The sequence below is a fragment of the Cygnus atratus genome, chromosome 19 (assembly GCF_013377495.2).
Source record: "Cygnus atratus isolate AKBS03 ecotype Queensland, Australia chromosome 19, CAtr_DNAZoo_HiC_assembly, whole genome shotgun sequence".
NCBI lineage: Eukaryota > Metazoa > Chordata > Aves > Anseriformes > Anatidae > Cygnus > Cygnus atratus.
This window is the reverse complement of record NC_066380.1, coordinates 11,056,100-11,076,712: the sequence shown is the minus strand read 5'-3', so window position 1 is coordinate 11,076,712 and position 20,613 is coordinate 11,056,100. Positions and strand designations below refer to the sequence as shown.

At 46.2% G+C, this 20,613-nt stretch overlaps 1 protein-coding gene across 10 annotated transcripts in view; it reads right to left on the bottom strand.

The window, feature by feature from the left end:
• The window catches only part of ZNF618 (zinc finger protein 618), a 163,636-nt gene that overhangs the window by 9,580 nt on the left and 133,443 nt on the right, over positions 1-20,613 (bottom strand). For 7 of the 10 annotated variants that reach the window (XM_035564648.2, XM_035564645.2, XM_050714612.1 and 4 more), the window contains 3 exons: positions 17,685-17,768; positions 16,537-16,593; positions 1,956-2,033 (listed from right to left, as the gene is read on the bottom strand). In XM_035564648.2, the coding sequence (XP_035420541.1) occupies positions 1,956-2,033; positions 16,537-16,593; positions 17,685-17,768 (219 nt within the window). The remainder of the gene's footprint in view (positions 1-1,955; positions 2,034-16,536; positions 16,594-17,684; positions 17,769-20,613) is intronic. The other 3 variants (XM_035564644.2, XM_035564653.2, XM_035564652.2) reach the window with 2 other exon arrangements.

Here is a 20,613-nt window from a genome sequence, read left to right as displayed (position 1 = left end):
ATACTGCGCTGTTCGCCTCCAGCTGCACAGAGCTAGAAGAAAAGCTGCTGCTTCCCCCAGAGGATGAGGCATGAGCACATAGACTGGCGAGCACCGTGCCCAGGGACACCACAGTGGGGACGACTGCTTGCATGGGGGGCAGCTCGGGCAGCAGCCTTGAGAACGCACTTCAGTAAGTGCAAGATATCTGGGGGGAAGCAGCCATGCAGAACACGGTGTCTTACAAACAGAGCAGGGAAAAGTGTAAAACACAGAGTTTAAGAGGAACAGCCCTGAGCTGGGGAGAGGGGATTTATCCATTAATGTAAGTGTATCTCTGGTGACATGTAATATAAGTGTATCTATGCATGACTCAGATCACGGCCACCTGCTCCCTCTGGCTCTGTTCTGTGTTCAAAGCAAGCCAGGTAAGCAAGCCCAGCGGCCGCTGGTCATTTGTAAAGAAAAGAGGAGGAAGAAGCTGCAGACAGCATTAGCTTAAACTTTTGACAGCTTGCCAGTGAATTGCCCTTCTCCCCCCAGCACCTTAGCCTTGGTCCCTCCTCTGCAGCTCTTCTCCTCAGTCTCACTAAGAGCTGTAACTCACACTGCCGCATTTCCCCAGCAGAGACAAGAACAAGGAATAGGACAGTCAGGACACGGCAGGAAAGCAAGCACAAATTGCCATTGATGAGCAGCAAGAACAGACCCCAACACCAAGGAATGACACCAGCCCTATCCTGAGTGGAGCATCACTGCTCCTCATCATAACCTAGCTTCTGAGCACTCCACACTAACCAGTTTATGCTCTAACAGAAAATACCATCCATAAAACTCAGCTCACTGTCTTACAACAGGTCACCCTAAAGGTCTATCCATGGCATTATAAAGATAATAAATAAAGTAGCTGCTGAACAACACATGGAGCCTGCACTAAGATTTGCCAGCAAGAACTGAGCTTGACTGAGGAACCGTGCACATGAAGAACTCAAGGGATACTGCCACTAAAATTAGGACTAAAAATAAAACAAAGAAGAAAATACAAACTTTGATTAAATTTACTGTTACAGAACAGGTTATATGCTTTTCCTCAAGCAATCTGTCCTTCCCTGCCACATTACTCAGGGCTTACCTGTGAAGTGAGCACAAATGCAAAGCACTGAATGTATACTACAACAGAGCAGCTGTCTGTTAGAGAACACAGGTCTGCCAAAGGTGAATTAATTTGTAAACCTGCATCAATTCACTTGAATTTTTGATCAAGAAAAGAAAAAAAAATCTGCTTATATCCAAAATATGCTTTTTTCTACATTTTTGAATATTCTGAATGCTGTCTTTGAAACAGCTTTGGCTTTGAAATGCTAAAAACTTCTGTGTTGAGACAGAAAACAAAAAAGGTGGCTTAGAAACAAAGTAGTTGAATTACTACTCCTCAGAATTTTCTTTTGTAGATAACTGAGAAGGAAACGAACCCAACTGCTGAAATGGCAAATTCTTCTGAGAACACATTTCAGTCCTTTGCAGAACTCCAGGACACATAAGCACAGAAAAGGAGTTGTGTTGGCAAAGGCTCTGCTGCCCTGCAAGCATTTTTGCTTTGTTTGCCTCAGTGAGTACTACCCTGATTGTGGGAGGAGGGATTTCATCTGCTCTAGGAAAGAACCATTAATGCTTACAAAATGAGCATTCCCTAGATACCTTTGGGTAAAGGGAATGAGCAGTTTGATGTGCTAAAATGGCACATGTCCTCTCTTCCTAGGGAAAGGAGCAGTATTTGTGACACACCCTGAGCCTCACGCTGCTGCAGCCGCTGCTGTGTGCTCCAGCCTTTGGGTATCTTTTTGCTGCATGTGAAGTTACTGGGGCTTTGGAAACCATGAGCACGGGAAGCTCCATTGACACACAACGGGGTCAACATCAGGCATCAGCGCAGAATTTAATTCTCCGCTTTAAGCGAGTCGAGGTGCCCAGCTTACCTGCATGGGACTGCATGTGCTCCAGGAGATTGTTATAAAACTGGAACTGGATTCCACAAGCTCCACAGGTGTAAGGCTCTGTTTGGGAGAAATCAGTTCAGAAGAATTATACAGAGTATGCAGGGAAGCAGCACATGTGCGTACTTCAGTCTGTGCAGCAGCGGGGCAGTGCCCGAGGGCCCGGTGCGTGTCACCGCAGCCCAGGTGTGCTCGTCACAGTGACTCCACAGAGCCAGCCCTGCAGGGCTCAGGCTGAGAGTGGGGAAAGCGCCGGGCACGCGACTGCTCCGGGGCCAGGGCCGGGCGTTTCTCTGCGTGCTTTGCTTCACTGCCACGACACGGCCCCAGGCAGCAGCGGGGCTGCTCATGCACTGAAGCGAAGCACCCACCGTGCGTGCGTCGGGTATCAGCGAATCTGCGCAGAGCCTCAAGAGGCTGCAGACCAACTGGGCTTCACTAGCTCACGCCTGCTGCAGGCTGTTTTATGCTTATCCTTGTTCTTGTTTAAGCCTCAAAGCGTGGTGAATGCATTTTGCATCCGTTTATGTCAAAATCCAGTCTCTGCTGTCTTTCCTGAGTAAGGCAAGGAGCACCGGGTTGTAAAAATCCTGTTGCTCAGAAGTTGGGACATGGAGAAATGCCACATGGGGATGCGGATGACTTTTTTTGTGGCTGTTGTCAAGCACAGCAAGACTGGGGAATGGCGAGTGCCACTGGGCTCAGCAGCAGTCAGCAGCCGGGGTAAGCAGAGGTGGAGGGGAAGAAGCACAGAAATCAGAGCTGTGCCAGACGGCGGAGAGCAGAGCAGGAGAGCCGTGTTGCCAGAGTCATGTGGATGAGCTGGAGTCAGGAAAGAGCTGGGTGCAGAGCTCCCTCATGAGCCGAGAGATACGTTTAGTTCTGTTCTAACAAGTATGCTGAAAATGCATTTTTTCCACTCATTTAACCTAGTAGCAGATGTTTGCAGCTGCTCAGTTTAAACAGCTATTAGCTGGATGCATTAGTTGACAGATGTAATATCAAACTACAGTGGCTGAGATATCTTAACAATGCAGTTTGTTTCGAGACTTCCAGATATACCAGCACACTGCCACCGTTTATGCTGTGGCAATTTGTTTTAGAACAGTAGAAATGCTAAATGCTTGTCTTTTTCCCATCAACAACTTTGCATACAAATGCCTGGCACACACAGAGCAAAGCCTATTGCTACAGTGTACCAGAAACCTGCATCTACTTCTGAAGGGAAAATATATTCTTGTATCAACGAAATGAAAGAAATCTACAGCATATAAACAAAAGCACTGGTGTCCAGGATGGAAGAGCTAAAATACTGGAAAGCACAAGCTTGACTTGGCTGTAAGACATCTATTTTAGGTAGCAAAACACAGAATTTGTCAGATGACTACAGGAAACTGATAAGGAAAACACAGAAGAAACCACAAACATAAGCTATCCGTATAAGCTGTAAGGTTACAGACTCTGCCATGCCTTTCTCATAGAACCTACAGCCCTCTGGTGGAGCTGTGTCCAATGCTTTATTTAACTCACTGTATTTTATTGTGATGCTATTGCTGTGTTTTGCTGCAGTGAGGAAGTCTGGGAATATCGTGCTTAAGGAACTGTGTTTTTTTGAAGAAAAGCAAGGAATTTGGCAGCTGAGGGTCACACATAGGCATTTCAGGACCAGGGAAATTAAAATACGGATTAGCTGTTTCCGTTGAAATCATCCATAGCCACCTTGTCAGTTATGGTAAAATGATGTAAGAGGTCCAATTTAATCCGTTTAGATTCCTTTTGTACTTATCAGAGAGAAAACCACACGCGGGTGCAAACCATCACTCTCAGATGTGTATTTCAGCGTCAGATGACTTGTGTTACACATGCACCTATTTGTCTCTGCTGTTCATGGAGCCTAGACTGCTCAGATGGAGATGTCTCAAGCGCCAGATTTAACACGTGATTAATCTACATGAAAGAGGTCACGACTCTAACAGAAGGTTGCTGGCAGCAGGAGGCAGGGCCAGAAGAGCTCTGGCGGTGCAGCCAGGGCAGCTCACAGGGCTGCCACTCCCCCACTGCTTTGCTGGAGCCTCCTTTCCTGCAGCAGAGGTGGGTGAACAGAACACGCTGCACATCTCAGGTGCTTCAGCAAGCCTGAAATTAAGAGACCTCAAACCTTGGTTCCCTAGGACACTTTCAGATCTTCACATGTCTTTTAAAGATAATGTATTCCCTTCTGCCATCTCTGCCTGTGGTAACCTTGGCCAGAGGAGTGGCAGAGCACTGCTGAAGTCCAAGGACTCTTCTCTGCTTCCAAACAAGCACACAAACTCTGCAATTCCCCTACAGGCAAGTTTCCAAGTAGCCACTAGCACGCTTCCCCTAAGCTCACTTACAGGATGTTTCACTGGGAAGGAAACTACCCTCCAAGCAGCACATTTCTCACATTCATTTGTCTCTCCTGTTTCACTATATCCTCACCACTCCTTCCCAGCTCATCTCGTCTCACTGACCTGCTTTATTTACCTCCTTTTACATTTTCAGCTATTTCATCACCGTGCCGTCTTTCTTCTGGCGCTCCCCTTGCCTGGCTCCCCTTCACTCCCTACTGGTCTCTGCTGGTTTCTTCCCTTCTCCATCCATCACGTAGTGACCCCAGTTCTTCATCTCAAGCTCTTCCCTTTGCCATGGCAACATACTGTGTCCTCAGTGCACTCTGAAAGGTCCCTCATATGTGATTCTTAGAAAAACCCTGTTGATTTTCATCCCATTTCCAAAAGCCGCCTCCTGCAGGAATGTCCAGCTTGAGTACCAAAACCACTGTCTGCTTTTGAAAACTAATTTCTCATTCTCAAGATGCTGAAACATTTTCTAAATACTTCTAAGACAAAGATTCATAGAAGTCTACAGTTTGCCATGAATGAAAATGAGTTAAGTTAAAACTAGAGATAAAATTTAAATTCTTCAAACAATCCAAAAGTCTGGATGTGCAAAATTCCTGTGAAAATGGAATTTCATCTTACTCTCTCAAGTCTCACTTTACTTCCCAGGACTTTCCTGGTCCTTACAGGAGTAAATTCCCTTCTCCCTTTCATTTCTGCTTGCAACTTGAAGGTACAGTGAACTGGAGATTTTGCTAAAACCACTCTGAACCACCCTGGGAGCCATGCTGGTGCTCCTTTCTTCTTCCCGGGAGCACAGTCCCTTCCATGCCACTGCGGGACCTCTGCTTTTCCCTTCTGTAGGGGAATTTCAGCTCCCTTCCCCCTGCTCAGACTGAGGTCTAACGCACGCAGAGGGGATCTGTTCTCCATCGGGTGGTCTGGGCTCAACAAGGGACTCAGGAGAGCAGTCCATGCCCAGACTGCTCGCATCGATGAACCTCTTCCTTCCCTCTCAGCTTTGTTGGTGGTGCTACGAGGAAAGCTGTGACCCCTCTGTGCTGCTTGCTCCAACCACCCAAGAATACCTGTGCCCCCCAGCAGCCTTAATTGTTCTGGGCAGCCAAAGCAGGCCTTGTGTATGAACGAAGCAGGAACCGCAGCTACACGGTCAGCTGAGAAACAGCTCAGAGACCTCCAGCCTGCAGCAGGACTTCCCAGGCAGTCTATCTCACTCTGCAGGAAACCCCCCTGATCTCGAACCCTTACTTGCTTCTCCGGAACCAATTCCTCTTGCTGCTCCATAGCTGAGGGGGCCGGGAGTCATGGCAGGAGCAACATGTTGCCCCTTGGCGTGGGTTGGGGAGGAGAGGGCTTTCCTTCCTCCATCCTCTAGTTGCATTCCCCTGAGCAGCTGCTGAGCACATTCTGGTGCCAGCTGGTCTCCTGCTGCACACTTGCTCAGTGGGTTGGAGCTCCTGTTCACATCTGTAACCACAGCTCCCAGAGCCCCAGGTCTCCTGGGCTGGTGGTGCAGGAGGTGGGCTACCAGCAGGGCAAGCACTGCTGAGGGCAGCAAGGGCTTGACAGGGGCCAAGCGCCTCCCTGGCGGCTTTTCCCCTCTGCACCCCAAACTCAGCACCGCTGCCTGTGTGGCACAGCAGCATGACACCAGTCCTGTGTTTGAGGGTCTTTTACCAGCAACGTGAACTGAGCAAGCCCTCAATAAGGACCTGCATGTGTGCAGCCACTCTGTGCAGGTGGGCAGCAACTGTCGGATTCCCAGTGGGCATGCAGAGCTCCTGCACTCACAGGTCTCCCAAGCTAGACGTGAGCTGCTGTAGCTGGGGCTAAAAACCAGCTGTCATCCCCCACAGACCATCACTGCAAGGAGCTGTCAGCCCCCAGCCAAGGCACTCCAGGCAACAGGCAGCTGGATCCCATTTCACACAGACACGCAGTGCCCCGGCTCCTTCCTTGCTCTCAGGAGGAGGCTGCTGATCCGTGACCCTTGAATGCTGCCTGCTGAGCCCCAGTCTCCCCCTTTACAGGCTGAAATCCCAAGTTTGGGCAGCTCTTGCTTTGCTTGCCAGGCTGTGACCTAGGCACAAGGTCCTGCTCTTCACACATGGCAGATTCTGGCCAACTGCCACATGCGCATCTTGCAAAAACTTTGCATTAACCAACTGACCAAAAAAATCTCACAATACTCAGCTCTAAATGCAGAGCACAGCATTCTCACACATCACTAAACTGCTCAGAAGACACAATGCCAAGCTGCTATTGCTCCCCTACCCACCTCCAGAAAGCAAGTTTTCCATGCAGCAAACACCAGAGCCATGAAGCTGGGGCAGCAGAGATGCTGCTTTTTCTGCAGGCCTTGGGATACAGCTCGAGCTCACCCGTGGATGGATGTTCAGCCACAATTCCTTGTGCTCCTGCACCAATGTGCCTTGGTGCAGGAACAGGGAAGGCTGGAGAACCTGTGCAGCAGCAGGGAAGTGGCTCTGCATGAGGCATGCTGCTGGGCAGGGAGCCTCGCAGAGTCAAGGCTCTGTGCATCTCCTGTCCTCTGTGTTCTGCCTCATCTCATGTAGCCAAGCTGCATGCACCAGGCTTTGTTGCTGAAGGGGTGAGTCTTTGCAAAGAGGCTATGAAATAATGAACTGTGGAGTTCAGATGGCCACATTGGCCCTGCTGCCTCTTCGACTCTGTGTTGCTGCCTTGTGTTCAGACGCTTTCTGCAAGCCTGTAGCCTAAATCTGGCAGTGAAAAGTCTGTGCAAGAAACAGCAAATGTTGCGTGGGCCAGAACTGTCCACGCGGTGCCACGGAGCGCGTACAACTTCGACAGGCGGCTGGGTGCACAGCGCTGACAGCAGCCCCCCGCTATCTATCCACCCACCAACACCTCCCACCCCCCTCCTCACTGCCGGGCCCCGTTCCCCGACAGCTCCCACCACAGACTCCTCCGCAGCCAGCCTCAGTGGAGCCTGACTCTCATTTCCGAGTTTTCCTGTGCTGACAAGGGGCTGTGTGCTGCAGAGCACAAACACAGCAGTGCCAGCAGACTACAAGCACCCATCGATGGCGTTTCTAATAGCCTCTTGAAAGCTCAGACTGGAGGTCGAGCATTGCAGCATCCCCAAGCAATGGTGTCTGGCTCTCTATCACGCACTGAAGAGCCTTCCTTCCCAAAAATGAGACACTTGTCCGTGGTGCGCAGGGTGTTGGATGTTGGGCACAGAGTGCTCCTTCTGCCCAAAAGCACACTTTCCCAGAACTATCTCCTTTGCAAGACAGGTCATTCTCCACTCTGAACAAGGCATGCTACCGGGCTGTCCTCACCAGCTGGCCGGGTGCTCTCTGAAAACACCTTCACAGCAACCTGACACATCAGCAGCTGCTGAAGCCTCCTCAAGGCTCCCAAGCCACACAGAACTGTCATCGGCTGCACAATTTACAATCACACAATCATTTAGGTTGGAAAAGACCTCTAACGTCATCAAGTCCAACCATCCAACACCAAGTCCAACATCTTTCCCCAAGGCTATTATTAGACACATTTATTAGTGCTTTAAATATATATATCCAGTGAACAAGGCTCCAGAGCAAGACAGCAAGCCAACAGAAAGAAAAAACAGCATTTGCGCGCTCCAATTCCCATGTTAACTCCCCATGTCATATCTAAACCAGAGAAGAGAGGTCTGTGGCCATGAGTGAACATGAGCTGAAGGCGTTTAACACAAAATTTCCTGCCATTCAACAGAAAATGCACAAATCTGGCCATGCACAAGTGGAACACAACAGCCAGCTCTCAACTGAGGGCAGTGCAGGGAGCGGGCCCCCAGGCACCTCTCTCCTCTACAAAAAGGACCTACATTTCAACACCTCTGTCTACATTTTGATGAAAACCAAATATAGAACTGCAGGGAAAAGTTCTCAGCATTTTTCCCCAACGCTTCCATTGGCAATAGCTTTAGTAACTGCATCTTTGCATACCTTGGTCACAAACTGTTGAAACGACAAATTTGGGATAGCAGCAGTCTCCTAGTGGAATTGCTAGGTTAACAGCAGGACTTGATGATCTCGGAGACATTTTCCAACCGAAATGATTCTACGGTTCTATGAAAATGCCATCACACACAGAAATAAGTGCAAGTTTCTTGAAAATCGAACTTCTGTCATTTCTGCCCATCTCAGTAAAAGAAGTGCTACACAGCATGCTTTAAAAAGGCGGTCCCTGGGTGCATCATGATTGTTACATTTGTTGGCACTAATTTGATTTCTTTTCCAATATGAACTGTCATGTTCTAAATAAAACTCTCATTTCTTTCTCAGATTTGCAGCTGTAGAAAGAACAAGTGTCCTCTGGCATCATGGCCATGCTCAGGGTGCAGCACTCAGAGCTGTCCCATGCTAAGGGACATCAGTCCTGGATTACGGGGCTGGCACAGACAGCACCACCCCTACAATACAGACACAACCCAAGCAGTAACAAACCCCACTGTAAGACAAAGGAAGAAGCTCCACCTCTTGGAAGCATCAGGGACACAGGGCAGACTGCCTGCATCCGCCCATCCATACCTGCTTTCCTTCACCCACAGCTGGCTCAGCACCATGCCCTGGGCTCTCACTCCTCAGCTGTGCTCTCCAGGCAATGGGAACTGTCTCTGGAAAGGTGTTTTGTGAGCTGAGCAATCAAGACAAGTTTTCCACTGTATAAACGTAACTTTAACATGGGTTCATTTTCAGTCTTCAAGCCTTGGTCTCTCAGAAAATCTATTACTGGCATATTTCACAAAGCTTTGCTCCCAGAAGGCTGTGAGTGCGAATGGTCTAGCAGCCACACACTGAACTGAAACACCCTGAAGGATTGTTGTTGCATTTAAACCTGAAACCAGAGCCACAAAAGTGAGGCATTTCATTCCTTGACAACTGGACTCATAATAAAAAATCATTTATTCACGAAAAATGCTAAGAGGGCAGGCCAGTGTGGCTGCAGGTGGAAGTCCCCACCTATGCGCACCACAGACATCCGTCACACTTACTTCGTAAAAGCGGGAAAGGGTTTGAAATCAGGGGACTTGCGGTTTCTGCAAAAAAGAAAGAGATTTAAATATTGAGACTGGCAGAGACTTTGCTGCATACTACACAGCTCTGCCTATCTACTCACTGATCCTTATCCTTGCTCCACACTTCCAGATTTAACTGCGGCACGATGGGGCTCTCCACGTACCACAAATTACAACACATCCAGCTGTGAATTTTCTCTCAGTGTCTTGCCAACTGGCTGGGCATATGCATCTTTCCTTCCCATTTCGAAAGGTCCAGAGGTTTTAACATACACTGTCCTACAGTGATGGGAACAGTCAAGTGGTGAGGGCCAGGAGAAGAACAGCTGAGGGGGCAAGAAACCTTTTACAAATGCCTTTGTTGTGGCCCCAGGTGCAAATTCCCAGATTCACCATGTAGCCTCCTCAAAGTCAAGCTGGGAAGGAAAAAGGGGGTGGTTCAGCCTCACTGGATGATAGGCCAAAGTAGACAGTTCCTAACCAGTGTATGTTATTTCTGGCTGAGAATACACATCTTCTGTCAAGCACACCTTGCAGACTTCCTGCCTTTGAGATGTGACTGAGAGAAATGGAAACCCCGGGTTCTCAAACGAGCCCTTGGTCAGCTAGGGGCTATTTGCATCTACCCCACAGTGCACTGGAGCAGAAGCAGTGATTCTCAGCACCTCGGACCTTGTGCAGTTTCCAGGTGAGGTCCTTTAGTGCCAACCCCTGCAGAGGGGAAGAAACCACCAGTGTTAATTATTCAGTCACCGATTCAGTTCATTTATGGAATAGTCTTGGGTCCAAAGTTATGAGCTGATCCATCAGTGAACGAGGGCTGATGGACTTGGAGTGGTTTGCTTAGAAGGCAAGCTTAACTGAGTCTCTTTTTAACCCCATAGGCGAAGTACAGTGAGGCTTCATGATATGGATGATGCTAGGCAAAGATGTGAATAGACAGTGCTATGGAAAGGGTATGTATGGAAGGCACTAACAGGATACAGACCGCTGCTGACTGCTTAGCACAGTTCTATTACTCAGAGTGCCTTGTACAGCTGATGAGGTCTGCATCTGGAGGAAGACCTTCACTAAAGCAGGTTCCTGATCTGGTCCTGCCAAGCAGCTGAACAGGGCAGGCTGCTCTGGGTACCACTTTTTCATTATTTGCGCTCTCCACTTCTCTCCACTTCTGCTTTGGAAAGCATTGTGCTTACACAGTGAACACATGGATGCTCACTGGATGGTCCCACAGCCTCAGGGTTTAGAGGGCTCTCTCAGCACCGCAGTGAGTAAGCTTTTGAGGGCCAAAACCCAACATTTTACCCTCCACCCAGAAGTGAACCTGGAAGAGGCACACAGCAGAGGCATACACCATTTAATACACCCCAACGTATTCTCAATGTACTCTTCTGACTGTTTTCCAGCCAGAAGTCTTAACGCAGTCTCACTTTTATGCTTGACCTCCTATATATGAATAATGTTGTCAGTTTGAAATGTGAGTTCAGGCCACACAGTAAGCATTGCTACTATGTTATGTTAAGTGAAGAAAGACTTGGGATTTTTCTGATCTTTATATTACAGTCCACTTTATTATCCATGCACTGTAATGCCCCTGCCTCAGCATAGTCAATTCCAACTAAAGCCAGCTACATTGAGTAAAATTAACCTAAGTGTCAACAGTTAGATTGATCCATGATAATCTGGCTTGCTCTGGAGGATTTGCTAATCCTTCACATCACAGACTCTTCAGGCATAACCAGAACAGAAGTTCACCTTTTTCTGCCCATACATTCATCTATCAGTGGACCTTTCTTTAATGACCTGTCCAGCCCAAGCACTGTATCTGTCCTTGAAGACTGCAATCCAGAACTCGCATCACTGAGCAATTGGCGGGATTTCACCCACAGAGACTTGCTGCTGAGTGGTTATTTTAACCCAGGTATCTTTCTTCCTGTCTACCTGTTCAACAAGACAAGTTCAGAGCAGCATAAATGAACGCGGCACCAGAAATAAACAGTGAATTCTCAGAAAACTCAATTCCATGCAAATGCCCAGTGGACACAGGCACTCATATTTAAGCAACGGAGCAAAGTGTCACTTCCTGACAGAGGCTTCTACATTTGCTGCTCTTCTGTTAGTGGTGAGAACTGTACTTTGTTGGTAGTCTTTCACCTGGGCGCATAATTTTTCATCTGCTTTGAAAAAATGCAACTCCATGCACGTGCAATTGCATTGCCCTGTGGTTAGCATTACCTGTGCTCTGCACAGGTCAGTTATGACAATGTGGAAACTCACATAATGACAAGTCCCTGATTTCCTCACTCCTCAGACTCAAGCATTAGCAGGCTTGGACCTGCTGCCCTTCCAACTCTGCAGAAAGGCAGGAGTATCAGGCTCTTACCGTCCACAAACCAACCACTAGGTGAGAAAGAGATTTACCAAAAGATGAGTCAGTGCACTTTTGCATGGGATTTGTATTTTGAGCTTCGGTCCAGCTAACATAACCTGTATGACAGTCAGGTGCATCTCAGGAGGCAGAGGTGTAGGGGTTGGTTGCATGAACACAAGACTGTAATCAGCTATCAAGAATTACTATGCCCTGAGCATTAACACTGCACTCACCCACCAAAAATCTTAGCCTAAAAGCCACAAGTCTTCCCAGAGGAAATCCAACCAGACAGGCTGTATGAACACTGGACTACAAAGAAAGAGAAGACGATGTATGGCCAACAGCAGAGAAGGAAGGCCCCAGTGTTTCTAACACAGGTAGTTTACTCCTTCTCTGTGTGTACCATGACCACTTGCACTTGCAGTGCAAAAGAGATTTTTTTTGGACTAGCTGGCAGTTTGAGGACCTGAACATCCTTACTCTGTAGTGAGATCATCCATCCACTTAAGTCTCACGAACACACAGTGACGCTGACAACAGTCTCATCATAATGATGTAACTTGCTTCATTCCAGAAGTCTGGCCACAGCCACTGCTGGGTGTCTCCGTTCTGCTGTACTACGGGACTGGGCATCGAAGGGGCAAGACTGGGAATGGGACTCCTCTTACTGCAATTGGAAGTTGCACAGGGGACTCAAGCAGACATCGTGTCTGCTCCTGTCAAAACCAAAGAAAGCTTTGGAAGAGACTTATATCACGAGTTTAAAACTCATTTGCATTATGCCTTTTTGCCATTTCCAAACAACTAAAGGTTAGGTGCTCTGTTGCTACGCAGGAAAAACACACTACCGCTCAATCACACTATCTACTTCTATTTGATTACCTTTTTTAACATACGCTAAAAACCTTATTTTTCTATGTCAAGTAGTGAATGAGACATTTACAATTATCCTTCCACTTGAAATAGTGCCATGCTGCTACTAGGTGTATATATACTTTGTTACCTAACGTATATACACAGCATCTTAAAATACATTTGTATTAGTTGAACAGGACTATCGTAAGTGTGCTGAATACATGCCAAAATAAAGTGCAGTACTGAAAAATGTTTTCAACTGCCACTAAAAAGAAATACAGCATGTAAGATCTGGAAATGACAGACTAGCTAACCTGTCATTTCAGAAAATTCTAATAAGCATACATTTAAAATTTGGTCCTACAACTTTTATATTTCTCACTTCTCATTCTTTTCAAATTTATTTATTTTTTACTTCTAAATCGAAAGGAGGAAATTAAATTTTTTTTTCTTTTCTTAATCTTGCCTCAACTTGGCATAAACTGATTAAAAAAAAAAAAACACATTTTCCTTGTCCCTCTACCCAGTCTGAAATAAACACTGCAATGCTGCTGGAAAGAAAAGCTATCTTGTGTAAACGTGAATTAAGAGCACTGACATTTTAAAAACTGTAAATGATAACATTTCACTAGAATTTCTAAAAGTAATAGATACCTGATGCAGCAGATGAAACTGAGACATATTTATACAGCTTAAATCAACCTTGAAGTTAAAATACTTTCCAATTCCCTACATAATTTTAAATGCTGTATCTTTCACATTAATAATGTCTACCAAGTTTAGACATCAGTGAATACTATCACCTTCCTTTTTTTTTTTTATTATTTTAATGGTAGTATTTTAAGATATCTGAACTAAAGAACTTTAGTTTTTCCTTTTTGCCTCTTTTTTTAAATTTCTTCTCAAGGTTTTGTAGTTTCATTCATCCTTCTTGGTGGTGTTACCACAAAATCTTCATTTTACAAAGGAGCTCTCTATTAAGTCCAAAACAGCAGATCAAGGCTGGATTATCCTGTGAACACTAAGTTAAAGACAACTGTTGTTCCTGAGGCTTTCTGAAGTCAGACAAGAAGCAAGAAAACAGAGACCCAGAAGTCTGGAAGGTAACACACCGATGGTTACACACTGTGTCGCTGCTGGACCATCCAACTGTTTCTTTGCCTGCTGTGGGTGCGCATGGTGGAAGAGGGGAGAAAGGAAAGCAACAAGCCTTCCCCATTGAACACAACACAGGTTTGCTCTTTTCTAGGGCTTTTTTCCTACCATGCTCAGGCCGATAATCAATACCTTTTGCATGAAGAATATTTCTCAAACTGGCCTTCAAATACTTTTTGGCCTTTTGAGAATTTAGTGCAGAAAAATCCTACACGTCAAAACTCAGCAAAATGACCACCACCAAGTGTTTTCTTTAAAGCACCTTTACACTTTAGATGATGAACAGCATTGCAACAAGCCAACTCCATCTTTCACAATCAGCTCATGCCATTGTTTTCTGGACCTTGCTTAGTTCAGCAGTGAATAATCACAAGGTTCACATGACCAGGGATGTCTGCAAGGCTGCCTGTGCTCCAGAGGCAGCACTAGGAAGCCATCTGCATGCTTTAGGCAAGGAACAATTTCAAAGCACTGCGAAACTTCCAGCTTTTATCAAAAAGCAAGAGGCTGTTGAGCCTCTTTCCTACGAACACAAAGGACACTCTCCCTTTCAGGAGGTGGGCAGCAGATAAACGATCCCTCTCTATCCACTCTGCGCCTACATCACGCCCTGCTGGCAAAATGACCTGCGAGTAGACAGATTCAAATACAGGCAGGAAGCAGTGCTTTGCCAAGCAGAGCAGGTCCTGTTGCTGCCTGTGGGCAGTGAGATGACAGATTTCTCAGATAAGGATACTGGTTACCTAAATTCACTATGACAAGGAATGGGGCTGTGTGCAGGGACGAGACATCTTGATTTTCCATTCCAGTTGTCTTACTCCCACTTAGGTCTCCCTACAGTACTGCTTCCAAGTCTACTTTAGGTGGCTTTAGCTGCTGACCTTGCTCTGCTTGTCCTCCCCCTCATTGTCTTTTTACTTTGGACATGTGGCACTGCAAGTTTGGAAGGTGACACGGAGCATAATGCACCCAGCTGAGTGGCCCAAAAAGATGCTGTCGCCTTCTTTATCACCACCGCTGAGCCTGTGACACAAAACTCACATACTCAACAAGCAAATGTTACAGGGAATCAAGCATTTCATGAGGCCAAACCATGCAGCTCTCAGGCTGCTCAACTAGGTCCTGGATTTACCCCCCAAACCTGGGGATTGTTCTTTACAGCAGCAGAGTTTGGTGATGAGCAGCAGACAGGAGTGGAGGGCAGTGTCCGTCCTGTCACTCTCAGCACATTAGCACCAGCTGCTTCCCTGCCTGCGTGAATTCTGCTGCCTGGAGCACAAGAGAAGACAAGCCGACAATGCCAGTTACTCCAATAGTTCACATCACACGTGTGAACACTGAGCCACACAGAGTTTGTCCCATATGCTACAACACAGCCACATGGCAGCTCTTCAGAAATGAAGTTATGGAGAGCTCTGCCTTGACACCCAAGCACACAGATGCCCACAGAGCTTCCTATGGCCTCTCTAATCACCAGCGTCATTCACAGTGGTGATGGCTGCTAAGGCTGCTATCTGTTAGAACATTCAGACTGCTGAGAAACATGAAGAAATAAAAGAGGTGATGGCTTGGTGGGAGAGCTGGAAAAGAGCACTGAATGGGACACTAAAGAAGCAGCACAAAGATGGAGTCAAAAGAGAAAAGGGAAGAAGTTTATATATCCCCATGCACCAGTCTGGCTTTGAGAAGTGTGTCTGCTTCCTAACGAAGAAAAGAAACATTTCCAACCAGAGACTAACACCCTTCAAACCAGTCCTGAGCAGCTCACTAGAGTTCCTCAGGTTTCCTGGCTCAAACAACAGTTTTGGTGAGCACTTTGTAACTCCCCTGCAGTCTGTCAGGCCCTAGACTAAGCCACTGAAATAAACTGACTATAGCTGTGGTGCAGACAGAAACACATCTAACAACGACAGAAGATGAATAAATTGTATTAAACTCACTATTCAGTTTGTAAGAATTTCTGTGTTTGTTTTTTTTACTGCGAGCTGTTACTCGTGTGCTTCAAATGTTGGAGAAAACAGATTCAGAAGGATGAGTGTGATGTGAGTTGGTACAAGGAGATGGTAGGGAGAGTCTGCGAGATGTGTCATAGCAACAATGGGTCAGTATTTAATAGCAGTTCAGACAGAACTAAATTCTTAGACTATTCAATACAGCCACTGTGTACTTTTCTGTGTGCTTCTTGTCAGCGGTTCCTGGAACCCTTTTCATGCTACGGGTTCTTTTCCACTTCTGAAACATTTATCATGAGCATGTTTGCAGCCAGAAGGTTTTACAATGCAGCATTCTTGGCTTTAGGGATAAGCTATTTGATATGAAGGGAGATAATTCTGTCCTTCGTCCATGATGATATAGACTCTACAGGGTTTGACAGGAAAAAAAAAAAAAGAAACAATCTAAGGTTGCTGTTTTCAAAGGGCCCCAGAGGAGTTAGGAGCCCAAATGGTATATTGTTTTTATGACATGCAGGCTTTGAAATCCTTCAGACAAAGCACTCATACTACCCACAGAAGACAAGACATGGGAAGCAGGCCTGCTGAGAGGCAAGTGGCCACTTTCAGAGCAGAAAGTCAGGCTAACAACTCTTGGCAGTCAGCGAACTACATCTGTCTTCTGTCATGTCTAACGGCCTGGTTTGGCTGACTGAAGACAGACTTGTCCAGCCCCTAAGCTCTCCTGACTGCTGCTACCCAAGTGGAACAGGACTAGAGAGTATAAGGGCCTGAAACACAGAGACAAGCTCACCTGATGGGTTCTGCTTACATCTCTTTTCTTTAGGTTTTTCTGTCCCCGAATGAACAGCTGTAATTGTGGTGAATGCTTGGATTAGTACAGGGTTGTTCCCCAAAACAAAACACAGCATTTCAGTAACAACTTTTTTTCCCCATTCACTATCACCCACTCTGCTACCGCACGTGGGTTTTCCAACACCACTCCATTCCCTCTTAACACAGTTGTACAGGCCCCTCATTTGCTTCAGAGGCAGACAAACCCCCAAGGCAGACACTATGCAACCTGCTGCAGGGAGAAATCCCTTTCTTTACCTGTCCATTCCAGCTAGCAGCATTGTGAACACCATGTGTTTTGGTACTCTTGAATGGGAATGGAGGGAGGCCAGCCTTTTCTACTGGCATATTATTTATCTCTGAAATTACAATTATTGCTGAAATTACAATACATCTGGTTTGTCTGTCAAGCTTCAATTAGGGAGCGTAAGAGAATGGCAGTATCCCACCTGAAGGCAGGGGGATAGATAAGCACGATGAAAATCTTGTAAAGAAGACTGTATAAATGGTGTTGTCTAGGAGACTGTCTAGGCAAGTGGTTATATTTAGTTACTACCACTTGGACTTAAAACTCAAAGGAGACTCCAGAAGTAGGGTAAATTCTGGTCTCACATCTGCACATCTCATATATTGTGACCTCCATAAAGCAAATTCACAAACATCTGGCCTTCAGTTACAGTGATTTGTAAATATATTGCCACAGTGAGCATCACAGTAATATGCACACTGCTGTTCTATTTATGGTCCCCAGAGTTCTCTTACATATTCCAAATGGTTTTGCTTCACAAGTCCTTCACTGACACACAGACAAAGAATGAGTACTGCTTTATCTCCATCCATATTCCCCCTTCTCTACATCTTTGTTCCCCACTGAAAAAATTATGGTAAAGCACCAGGACTTAGGAGCAGAATCTCCAGAGCGTAATTTGTACAGGCTCTGGAGTGGCAGGAACCTGGGGGGGATTGACAAGAGGACAACACCCCAGGAAGGCTGTCTGTCTGCAAGCTTAAAGTAGGTTCCCCAGATATATAATCACCGATCACAGCTGAATACTGCCCTGGAGAGGATCGTGGTAAGGTACAGCAGGAGGGAGTGAACACACTTACCGCTGGAGTTCTGAGAATTGCTGTTTGTTTCTTCAAAGTTGTTTTGCGCTTTGCCTTCCACTCTCCTGCTGAAAGCACTTTCTGCTGGGTGGAGAACAAAGCAGGGATGGTGACTGGTCAATACTGGACAAGGGACTATAACAAAAGGAGGCAGACGACATGTTCCCTGTGCCATGTAATCACATACCCTGAATACGGCCAAAAAGTGAAATACCTTGCTTTGGAGGACAATGGGACAGACTAATTGAAAAGATAACAGGTAGATTTTTTTTGTTATTGCCTTCTGTCTGAGGTGGTCTGTAGTAACTCCCTACAGAGCCTATGAGTACCAGCCCTGACTGAACCAGAAGGGTCATGTCTTTCTCCTCTCCAGAACTAAATCAAAACAAAAACACTCTTATCTTACCCTTCCTTAAGGCAATATGCAGCCCTCAAAGCTTCTGGCACAGGTGACTAGGCCTGCAGATTGAATTCACGTCCTCACTATGACATTTAGAGTGTCACCTAATGAATCCCTACATCAGCTCTCCCCATGCTTCCCAGTCATCCACATTCCTTCCCTAAACATCGTCCCCGAAATGTTCAAGTGGAGGACTGAAGGGCTGTCTTAGAGTCTGCCCACGATGTCTGGAAAAGCTGTGGTGGATCCCCAGCCCTCCTGTGCTTCCCTACAGTGAGCTCACCTTACCCCTACCCAACGCCATGCAGGCAGGCCCTGCTCCTCTGCACTGTGTGACTGGCACAATTCAGCACCGGAGCAGAACCACTTCCCAGTCACTGTAGCAGAAGGACTACTCCTTCAATGTGCAGACGTGGCTGCGTGACCCTGGCAATAGCTGGTGTCCTAAAATATCACCGTACAGCACATCTGAGGTGCCACCCATCCTTCTCAGGCCAATGTTCCTTAGCCCAAGTTCAACAGTACAAGGAGTGTCAGGTCTTACCTTGCTTCAACTGGGTTTGCAATATCTGGGCGAGTATATTTGCTGTAGTGACTCAAAGGGTCAATTAGAGATCAGTAAAATGAAAGGTGAACTTGCCAAACTACTGTGTATGGTCTATGCTGCATAGACTCTTGCCATATGTGGACTCATTCATGAAGTCCAGTGTCACCCAATGGGTTCACCCGAACGTGGCCTAGCACAGCTCTGCTGGGCTGAGCAGCATACAAATTGTATAGGCAGGGTGTTTGGGAAAAGAAATATTTAATTCAGGAATGACAGGGACTGCTGCAAATTGATTTCAGATAATTGTTTCATTTTGTGTTTCTGCAGACAGCAGAGCAGTCGGCACTGCTGTCCTGACTTTTGTGTGGATGCCCCAGCCACCTCATGGCCCCCTCATGGCTCAGACACAAGGGCTGTATGTCTGATGTGGCTCCAAAAGACCTGAACAGCATGAAGCTCCCAGACCACAAATTTTCGCCCAGCCAATCCTTAGTGGACCCTTCCAGTGCTGAGCAGGTTCCTCAAACTCTCCACTACATTCCTGATTCTTTCTCATATGCAGAATAGGACAACTTGGTAATCAAATCAGTTAAACATAACTACATAAAACAGAGCTGAAAACGAGCTAGATACATTATCTAGTCTATCCCCTTCAACAGGTAAATAATAGGAACAAGTGACCTTAAGTAACCAGCAAATCAGATGGCATAGTGGGAAAATAAAACCATGACAAAATGGATTTGGCGAACCTACCCCTAAAGAGACCCAGGTTCAAATCCTGGCTTATGTCACAAGTGAAAGTGAGTTGGAGGTCTCCAAAACTGTTTGGAAAAAAATTGCATGGTGGTTTTGTGCTTATCCCCAATCCTTTTTATTTTGCCATGTCTGGCTATAAGAAAAAAATGGTTTAATGCATCTCCTTGGACTTACTCTGTCCTTCCCACATCAGAGATAGCAGTTGACACAAGTTGCCTCTCTCCTCCTTGTACCTGAAACTTTTGCATGTGAAGCAAAATTCTCTGCTGTACGAAAAGTAATTGCCAATCCACCAAGTGGCTATGAAATCCAAATACCACCAGTAGAGTGGTGTTCCACCATCTCTGGTGTTATCCAGGCCCACATGAAATGCTTCTAACTGCAACACTCGGAAGGCATCCCTTCTGGAGACTGTCTTCCTGATAGGTGTTATGGTCAATGCATTTGTGCCAGAAATTCAAATGCCACTCAGATTGCGTTTGTACAAGAAGCTGCCTTGAAAGACACCATGGAAAACACGCCACCAGACAGATATGCTAGGACCCTCAAATAAAATATTCTTTCTTGAAGATCAATCTACCAGGCTCAAGCATCATGAAATTCCTTCCTACATACAGGAAGAGAACAGTTCAAACTTTTTATCCAATGCATCAATATTCTTTTCGGTTAAAGTAGTGGGGAAAAAATGTCCCTGTATAAAACTTATCTCCCAGTTATTGCTCAGATGAATCTGGACTCAGGAAGACTCCCAGTTAGGCTCTTTCTGCTTCTGAAAGAGACACAAGACTGGAAGAAGTTGTCACAAGCTTACATAAATAATGAAAAAGGTTGCTCAGCTTGAACACCTAAATTGGTTGAACTGGATAGACCTTAAATCAGTAATAAAATCATATTAATATTTAAGATGTGCAACAACAATATGGAATTTCAGGACCCACAAGATATAAGAAGACAGGTCACACTGCAACATCTGGTAGCTGTGGACACGTGTCATCTAACAAAAAAGCACCCTTATTCAGCATCCTGTGGCCTCTCCCACCTCTGCTTCTCAGGATCTGTCCATGCCAGACTATTCAGAGGTGTTTAAACAGCTGATTAACCTGCCCTTCTCCTGTACTGATATGGAATACGTATCTACCAATCCCACAGATTTAAGAGCTCTTCCCTGCTGTCTAGATATGTGAATACTATGTCTCACATTCTATTTATTAATTGATTTTTTTTTT